General features: G+C 41.3%; 1 protein-coding gene across 9 annotated transcripts in view; it reads left to right on the top strand.

Annotated features, from left to right (window-relative positions):
* The window catches only part of utrn (utrophin), a 327,694-nt gene that overhangs the window by 244,697 nt on the left and 72,997 nt on the right, over nt 1–10,000 (top strand). For all 9 annotated transcript variants that reach the window (XM_037541492.1, XM_037541493.1, XM_037541496.1 and 6 more), the window contains one exon: nt 395–455. In XM_037541492.1, the coding sequence (XP_037397389.1) occupies nt 395–455 (61 nt within the window). The remainder of the gene's footprint in view (nt 1–394; nt 456–10,000) is intronic.

The following is a 10,000-nucleotide window of genomic DNA, read 5'->3' as shown; positions in this document are numbered from 1 at the left end:
TGTTTTTTTCCTAGCACAGCCCACACAATCAGCCAGCAGGTGAGTGCCAGTATCTGTGCACTAAAGCGGCTAGTCGTGGGTGGATATATAGACTTCTAAAGAGGCTAATTTTGAGCCGCAGAGTCCTTGATTCTCAGAAGTGCTGCTGCTATCAGTGTCAACCATATAAACCAGGCCAGCTATGACTAATGGCACAAGGAATTAAAAGCTAATACCAGCCAAGTCCAAATAGTCCTGCTTGTGTAACATTATTGAAATAAAAGTTAATAAAAAGTGGTAATGAATAGACTAACAGCCCAAGATTAGCTCTGTGCTAATGGAGCTGTTTTTCAAGTTGAATCAATCATCACCAACTTGCGAGTTATTCATCAGGAGTATGTGCGTCTTTCCACAGCTTCCGTCCAGTTGCCCTGGCAGAGAGCAGTATCCCAGAATAAAGTGCCCTACTACATCAAGTAAGTGCTGCTGAGACACACACAGACCCAACACAGAACCAACACGCAAACCACTATACCAGGACACATTTTCAAATTATTCAAAACATGACAAAACGACAAAATTGGAGATACATGGTTTTGCTCCTACAGCAAGTTTAACCTTATACAGGCTGAGGGTATTTGGTCATACTTGTTCAAATGTCCGAGATCACTTATCATTAATTCGGTTTCCAGTCATTACAGCCTTTAAGTACATGTTTTTCAAGTCAAAAGAAAATAAGGGGGGGGGAGCAGGAGTTTCCAAAGCTGGAGTTAAAGAAATGATTAAGATATGGGACTGGAAATGGGACTCCTGACAACCAATTGGAAGACCTGACAGACCATCAAAACTGTCCCCATCAGATAAACAGTGTTCATCTTTGAAAGAAGATCTGAAAAATTCCACGGGTGTGTTGAAAGTCTGTCCATTCTTCCACTGTGAGATGACAGCCCAGCGTTATGAGTTTGAAAGGCTGTGAAGCTGTCAAAGAGCCCTTTCTGAGAAAAGAAAAGACAAAACGAAAAGAAAAGAAAAGAAGCTCATTGAATATGTTTGAGATTACTTGAATCGGAAAATGCAACCAACGTCTGAGACTGAACTTTGTTCCTGACACTGAAAAATAAGTAACCTGTACTCAAAGATCATTTTGATTGGAAATCATATAAATAAAGGCTGGTCTCTGACCCTGACTGTATGTGCCATATGTATTATGTTGCTGCGGTTGGAACAAAACCTTGTATCTCCATTTTTGTCTTTTTTTCGCTTTTTGAATAATTATAAAATTCCTGTTGCACTTTGCGTTGCGTGTAAATTTCATGATGTACAGACCACAAGAAACAGCCGACAATGGCTCAGAAAAAAGTCTGGTTCCATTGCTTTTTCCTTCTCCTGGAAAGTTATCATTTTGGAAATGTGATATTTTGTTCCCACAGCAGCGACATATCAAAGTAATACTAATATTGGTGTTATATATGTACCTGTATGTTAAACCGATTGTATGTCTGGCTCTAACTTTAACCTCAGTTACAAAAAGACATGGTTTTACAACTGAACCAAAATGATGGAAAACGGGACTTTACAGAGTCAGGAGTCATTTAGCTGTTTCTGTAGGTTCATTTTGTTTCTCTCTGGCTTTGCTACAAAAATTAGGACATTTATGTCCTCAGAATGTACACATACACACACAAGCTCTGACTCAACCCTCTGCTGCACCTCTACACCAGCTGTATGCTGGTTCATGGCAGTGGAAGATCTCTGCGTGGTTCTGCATCACCTGCTGTTAGCTGCGTTTATAAACAGGACTAGAATCTTCCAGCTGGCTTTTAACCAGAAGGCTGAGAGTTTTGAGTCCTGCCTGTGCTGAGAGAGCCTTTGACCTGGAGATTCCGAGACGCATCCTGAACATGCAGTTAAGAAGTTTAGCCTGCTTGCCTTTGGGGTGCTTTGAAGTGAAGCTAGAAAGAAGTTAGCTTTCGTGGTCCAAACAGTGTTTGTTGGCTTGTCGGCTAGCAACTGAGTTAACAGCTGATCAAAGCTAGGAGTGCAAGATAAGTCATTTCTATTGTTATTATGACTTTCAATGATTGTTAAGGTTTGTGATGACAGAAGACTTCTACTTACCTCACCTGCAGTGCCCAAGTGACATGATTAAATTTGTGGAACACAGTTTTAGAAGCCCAACAAGTGCTTCCCTGCACTGAGAGCAAGTAACTTGACTATTGAGCAGAATGGCCAAAACACCCACCTGAACAGCTCTGAATCTGCTCTGTCCTGAACCACTGACCTGTACCAGTCTCAGAGTTGTGGGCAAAATGCATGACTGTACAGTAAAATGATTGATGAAGTAATGGGTACTGTAACAAAACATTTGCATCGTTAGAAGTTTTTTGAGAGTTTAAAAAAAGATTTATTTATTTCTGTTAGACTATATTGATTGTAGGTAGACTTTATGTCTTGGTGCTTGCTTTACTGCTACTTTCAGTGGTGATGGGCATTTTAACTAAATAGCACCATATATTAGCTCATGAAAAGCTTTTCTGAGCATATTGTGAACATTGTCATTATTTAAAGAACACTGCCCAGCTGCATGTTTTATTAAAAAGAGATTTAGACTCAAGTCTCTAATGAGTTCAAATCGAGTCTGAAGCCACTGTGGTGCGAGCATCAGTCGAATCTGGTGTCTCTGTACAGCCGAGTCCAAGTTGGGTTTGAAGTCTTTGTAGTGCAAGTCTCAGTTGAGTCTGGAGTTTCTATGTTATGACTCCAAGTCATGTCTGAGTCTCTGTGATGCGAGTCCGAGTCTGAAGTCAAGTAGCGAGTCAGTTGAGTCTTCAGTCTCTGGTGTGCCAGTCCAAGTCCAGTCTCGAGTCTCTGGGGTACACATCTAAGTTGAGATTTCAGTCTTTGTAATGTGAGTTCAAGTTGAGTCTTAAGTCTCTGGGGTGTGAGTCCAAGTCAAGTCTCATATAGGGGCGCATATCTGAGTCAAGCCTTGAGTGTTGGGGACAAAAGTCTGAGTCGACTTCAATTCTCTGGAGTGCTAATGTCTGGAAGTCTCTCGAGTCTCTGTTATGCAAGTTCAAGTCAAATCTGGACTCTCTGTAACGGGGATCTGAGTTGAGTCCCGAGTCTCTGTGGTTAGAGTGAAAGTCTAGTCTGGAGTGTCTGTGGTTTGAGTCCAAGTCAAGTCTGTGGTCGCTGTGATGCAAGTCCACGTTGAGTCTGACAACTTCAGGGTGCGAGTCCCAGTTTTTGTGGTGTCGCGTCAAGTAGTGAGGCAGTCAAATGCCAGATATCATGATATATTCCTGCCATATTTCCTACCTAGAGTTACTTTCCTCTACTTTAAGCTTTAGCTCAGCTATAGACACTTTTCTCATATCTCCAGCAGGAAACTTTTAAGTAAGACAGTAGAATATTTTTTTGTAAAATGTCTCATAACATTAGATTTTTTACAAGAGAGAAGTCGCTTCTCATTCATCAGCTTCTTGCTTGAATTTTCCCGTTCCACTTTAAATGGTGCCTGACGCACCAGCATGTAACCCCTGCGTCATTTAAGGTGGAACAAGAAGTTGACGTCAGCTTTGGGACTTTTTAGTGTCTAATAGTTTCTCGTTGCAAATGAAGCATATCAGGAAACCACCCATAGTGCTTCTAAGTGCAAAAAGTCTGTGCATTCATCTCTAACTTTTCTATGTTCTCTTTGCCGTTTCGCGAGATTGTCGTCTGCATTGCTTTAGTGACCAGCAGTCTGCGCACCAGTCTTCAGGGTTAAAGTTGAATTAGCAGATATAGGCTACAGTAACTCCAGTGATTAAAATCATTGTTAAAACTGTGTTAAAACACTCAGCAGAGCTATATTTTACTGCAAAGGTAGGTTTTATTTTTACCTACAAATTCTGATGTGGGGCTGCAACAGGGCAGTAAAAGAGCTGCATGGGACCCCGGAGTTCACAGCTTCAGGTATAGATCACTAAGTGACCAGGAGGTAAAAGAGCAGTACAAAGAGAAAGAGATGAGGAAGGAGGTGGGCAGATGGGTAGAGAAGGAGTGGGGGGAGTGGTGTGTCCTTTTGAACACCTGTGCTGTGTGGTGTTTTTTGCCCAGTAGCTTGGCACTTGAAGGCAGAGTAGATGAAAGTGAGCGGCAAAAAGGCTTACAGCTCAAGAAGTCAACACCAGCTGTGTGTGTGTGTGTGTGTGTGTGTGTGTGTGTGTGTGTGTGTGTGTGTGTGTGTGTGTGTGTGTGTGTGTGAGTGATCACTTGCATTGCTGCCAAATGAACTCTCTTGCTCGCTCTCGCTTTCTCTTCCCCCACTCTCTCTCTCTCCCTCTCTCTCTGTAGACCCGGCTGACAGCGGCCATATGCTCATGCATTTACATGCACCATATGCATACAGTTCAGCATATAGATTTCAGCATATTAGTGCATTTGCTTCACCGTTTTATAACACCTGATGAAATAGCATCGGGACCTGGATTTAAATGACAGATGTGCATGAATGGATAATGGGCTGAGTTACTGACGGTGGTGCAGCCTTGTGTGAACAGTGGCCTTTTAGAGTGATCACATTCTGCATATACAAACAACAACTGCAAGTCGATTTGCCAAGGCCTGGGCAAGTTTCTGGATGTGGGCGACATCAGCGTTCAGCCACTCTTGCATCAAAGTATTGTGCAGTTCGGCCACATTTCATGGACGCCTTCCCTGGCATCTTACTCGTTGTTTCAGGTAATCCCTGATTTCGCGGGCCAGTCCAGATGTGTAAATGCTCGTGAATGTTCATTTTGTCAATCAGTCACGTTTGCAGCCCTGTGAATGCAGGAATTGCCATCTAAGAATACAAGGATAGGAATGTTATGTTCCTCGGTAAGATGATGAGCAAAACACAAAACCTGGTTGTCCAGCAGCTCAATGTAGACACTGTGGATCAAATTTACTGTTGCATCAACCACAGGACACATTTCCACATAGTTGAAAGAACCCCAGAGCACCACAGAGCATCCTTTAAATCCAAGCAGAAACAAGATTCATCTGACCAGATAATACGTTTCATGAACAGTCCAGTTTGTCTCCGTACACTGTAACTGGCAACTTTGTGAGCAGAAGTGAGCAAAGGCCTCTGGCATGCCACTCTGCTCCATATGTTCGTGGTATGCAGGTTTGTTCTTTCAGAAATTGGTTGTGAAGAACCTTCATTGACTTCCAAAGCAAATCTTGCCTGGAAGTGGTTTTTATGTACAAGTCGTGAAACACTCCAGTGGCCCCTGTCCGCCAGTTTTATCTTTCGGCCACAATTCTGGCGGAATTTTCTGTGCACTGGAACTTTTGTGACTGCAATTTCAGCTACTTCCTTCATGCAGTGGCCTTTGACATGCCCAGTCACTTCTTTTGGCCAATCAGTAACATCTGCTTCGCAGATATATATACACATATGCACACACATTTGTAGAAAGTTTGACTTTTCATCTCAAATTAATCACTTATAATCTTGAGAATTCAGAGATTTGGTTAGTATGCACAAATAAGTACTTATTATTTTGTGATTTTGAATTAGTATGTTGAAATAATGACTTTTTTATTTTGACTTAATATGTAGAATAATGTTGAGTGATTACTTATTTTCAACATTTTGGTTTAGTATATCTAACTAATGACTTCAAGAATGTGTCATTAGGAGAAAATAAATCATTATTTTGACACAATTTCAAATTCTGAGAGGTCAAAAAATAAGCCAGCAGTATTTGTTTTTACTTATTTTGTCCACTGTTCATCGTAATGACTTGTTGTCTCAGGAGTTTGACTCAGTATTTTAAATCAGCGACTTAATAGTTTTTGCAAAAGTCATGGATGGGCGTCCCTGAGCAACGATGGCAGTCCTTAGTCAGTGTGTAGTATATAGTACTCTCCTTGCAGTATTTGGTCTTGGAGAGAAAAACTCTAAATGCATGCAAAAAAGTGTAAAAGAGCAGCAATTTCCCCATTCATCTTCTTATGGGCACTAAAGGGCCACTATGCTTATTCAGTAAATGACTTTTTAACGCTAATATAAGACTTGCAACAGTGCAAAACATATCAGACCTGCCTGCAGACTCTATTTCTAAACCAAAGACTTTAATGATATGCAGGTTTTGTGTGCTACATGGTTACTGTTGAAAATTGTAGTTTATACCTCCCTTCAGGCCAGAGTTGATCAGAGCCAGTATGAATTCAAAGAGCTGAATGATCTGAACAAGCTTGTGGATTCCAAAGCCAGACTTTATACCTATCTGCATTTAGACAGTATCCTGTGATGCTCTAGCAGCAGAGCATTCATCATTACATCAGCATCTTCCTGCAGAAACCCATTTCTATTTTACTGTTGTTGCTCGTCAGACTGACAGTGCTGGCCTTTCCTTCCTCAGCCCTCACCAGCATCTCTCGCGACTCGCTCCTGCTCCTTTGTGTTCGAGGATGATGCTAAGCCTCCTTTCTTAATTAAACCTCACTGGCCTCTCCACGCCCCGGGCCGCATGCGATCATGACCCGAGTGAAGTCAGAGGTTAATATCAGACACTCAGCAGGAAGCTGATGGCAAGAAGCTCTTGAGTGACAGCTTAATTTGTCTGCTGGCTGCCAGAGCAAGGGTTCAGATCAGTGGGGCATTGTTCCAGAACAGCTCGGAAGCTAGCGAGCGATTGCAGTACTAGTCCACTTTGACCTGATGGCATTTTACGAGGCTCAGGCGCTGACACACACGCAGACAGCTTAAAATATTGACTGTGGTGCCAATAAATACACACACAGACATACAGACCAAGTGGTTAATATTTTGCTTGGTAATACTTTCTTCTTTTTATTTTCACCGTATACAATATTTGTGCCAATATTGAGTTTTGATGTTTCAAACAAGTTTCGACTGCCAAAACACCATCCATCCATCCATTCATCCATCCATCCATCCATCCATCCATTCATCCATCCATCCATCCATCCATCCATCCATTTTCTAATCCGCTTCTCCGTCAGGGTCGCGGGGGGTGCTGGAGCCTATCCCAGCAGTCTTCGGGCGGAAGGCAGGATACACCCTGGACAGGTCGCCAGTCCATCGCAGGGCAGACAGACAGTCACAGACAGTCACTCACACCCAGGGGCAATTTAGCATGTCTAATTGGCCTGACTGCATGTCTTTGGACTGTGGGAGGAAACCGGAGAACCCGGAGGAAACCCACGCAGACACGGGGAGAACATGCAAACTCCACACAGAGAGGACCCTGATCACCCGGCTGGGGAATCGAACCCAGGCCCTCTTTGCTGTGAGGCGACAGCGCTACACACCACGCCACCGTGCCACCCCCCTGACAAAATACATTTACAAAAATTATTTTCTTTATTTGAACACATACAGAAATAAACTGTTTAAGAAGGAACAGCAAGAAAGTGATTAGAGGAAAAGTAAGTGTAGAAAATACAAGCTGACACTGTCACTATGCAGTTTATACAGGGAGTATACACTAATTGTTGTTTACAGGGTGTCTTTAGTTTGTCTAAATCAGGGATGGGTCTCATTTTATGTGGATAGTCCATTACGGTCCCCTGTAAATTAGCTACAGATGTTCAGATTGTTAACAAACTATCTGTTGAAACTCAGTGATGGAGTTAGGGTTAGGATCCGGACAAGGGTGAGGTTGGGTTGGTTTTAGGGTTAGGGACTGAGGCTAATGTCAGCGTTAGGATTAGAGCAGGTTTAGAGTTAAAGAAAATTATGGACAATTTAGTAGATATTTACTTGAATGTAAAATCAAAGTAATTTAAGTATCTAAAAAACAACTGAAGTGGACCAACTGAATCGTCCAAAGTGTGAGAGAATAAACTTATTTTTATGCTATTTTTATGTAATTAATTCAATTCTTATTTTCCTTTTAATATTATATTTAGGTATTTAGGTAATATTATTTAAAACAAAAAAAAAATTCTAACATTTTTTTGTCTTTTTTTTTTTTTTTTTGTCCTATTGGTCCTTTGACTGGCATAAACATTGCCACCCAAGACAAAAACGTTTTGGCACCCCTTGTCAAAGTCATAGGCTGTGGATAATATGTGTGTCGCATTTTTCTCTTAGTACCCAAATCAGACAATGAAATTGCCAAGTGATTTTAATGCGCTACGGTTTCCAAAATGCACTTGTACTTTCAGGTGAGCACCATAGATCACTGCATCTGCTGAATGTGTGCCAATGTACATTGTGCATCTCTTATTAAGCAGTGGTCAGAGGGACATTAGTTAACATGCGGTGGCCAGCGAGTCTCAAAAAACTAAACAAAAAAAAACATTGGCTCTGTTCAGTGAAAAACAAAGACCCAAACACATTTATTGCCTTTTGCTCAATCTACAGTAAAGCACTGACTGGTAGCTGTTTATTGTTAGAATAAAAAGCCTAAGAACTTCAGCCTCGCAAGTAGCTAATACTAGGCTGTTTACATGAATGCTAACGCAAGTTGGTGAGGAGAAAGTGACCATGTTCATTTAAAGATTTATTATTTATTAAACTAAATAATTCACCTCAGTATGTAACGATACTAACGAGGGAGTGGTGGTCAGTTTCAGTCACCGCTCTGGTCTTTGGTACATTCGGGGAAAGTGCTGATCATATTGTAACCGAACTTCTCATGATAAGGTCATAACCTTTTTTCTGGCATGCAGATCGCTGAACTCTTTGAATTAGAGAATTTAAATATGGAAAATGAAGAGGCTGAAGTCTCTTTGAACAGAAGATGATGAGCGAACTTTTTTGGAGAGTCTGTGGGAAAGAAGTTTTTTTTTTTTTTTTTTTCTTCTTCTTCTTTTTCCAGACTTTCCCCAGCAGCAAGTGGAGATGGAGGACTCTTATCTCTGTAAACTTCTGTTCAGAGATAAATTCATCTGAGAGGAGTAAATGAAAGCAGAGAGAAAGAGAGAGAGAGAAAGTGAGTGAGCCTACAGGAGGACAGGGAGGGTGATCATTCATTAGGAGAGGAGTGTGTGTGTGTGTGTGTGTGTGTGTGTGTGTGTGTGTGTGTGTGTGTGTGTGTGTGTTAGTGCGTATAAAAAGAGAAGGAGAACTTCTGACCATCTCTGCCTCGTCCAGCTCAGCTCCGATGCTGTTAGCCTGTACCCGTGTAGCGAGCTCTGTATTAAGGCTGATTGTGCTTCATTGTAGGGATGTGAGCCCGATTGATATATCAGTTGGCCGGTATTATTGATGGATTATGGATTGTCGTACTTCCGATCCTGATGTTTCTTCTTGACAATTGATCCTCACAATATTGATTCTAGGGGTTTTGTTTAAGGATTAAACTTAACATACATCTGTATCAATAGGAGCTACTTTTCTTTCACTCTCTCTCTCTGCTCATCACACCCAATCGCACAGACAGCCGTAAGAAACCGAGTGAATATTTTATAATGGCAGATCGTCTGAAGTTCTTTCATGAAACAGACTAATACAAAGACTTTTAAGTATCATTTTCACTGTCCAAATTTTTTTTACTGTAGTACTAAGTAATAATGTGTATCGGGATATTTGTTCTGGTATTGCTTGGTATTGGATTGATAAGAAAATTTGTGGTATTGTCCATCCCAACCGATAATACTGCAGGTCAGGAACTGTTGGTGGTCATTTTTGAACTTTTTAAAGCTCTATTCAGATGTGATTGGTTATCCATGGAGAGGTGGGGTAATGGCAGTTTAACACAGGATGTCCATGTTATTGACCTGTTTGCATGGGATAAGAAATCTCTGTGATAGATGCTACATGATTTATGCACAGCCTTTACACCAGAAACGGGTAGGACAGTAACGTTCAATATCGGCCTGACTTTAGTCACAGAAAACACAAATAAACACCTCCATACTTAAACTCCTTTTCCACAGGATATGATAGCATTTTCACCCACCTTTAGATTCACATGGGGTTGAGCTAACCTGAGGTTATTTCTGTAGCTTGTTTTTTGGTAGAAGGTCAAAGGTGGCAGAATCTTTACTGATACATATAAATGACTGACAT

This window comes from Pygocentrus nattereri, chromosome 9 (genome assembly GCF_015220715.1).
Source record: "Pygocentrus nattereri isolate fPygNat1 chromosome 9, fPygNat1.pri, whole genome shotgun sequence".
NCBI lineage: Eukaryota > Metazoa > Chordata > Actinopteri > Characiformes > Serrasalmidae > Pygocentrus > Pygocentrus nattereri.
This window is presented reverse-complemented; position numbering and strand designations above follow the sequence as displayed.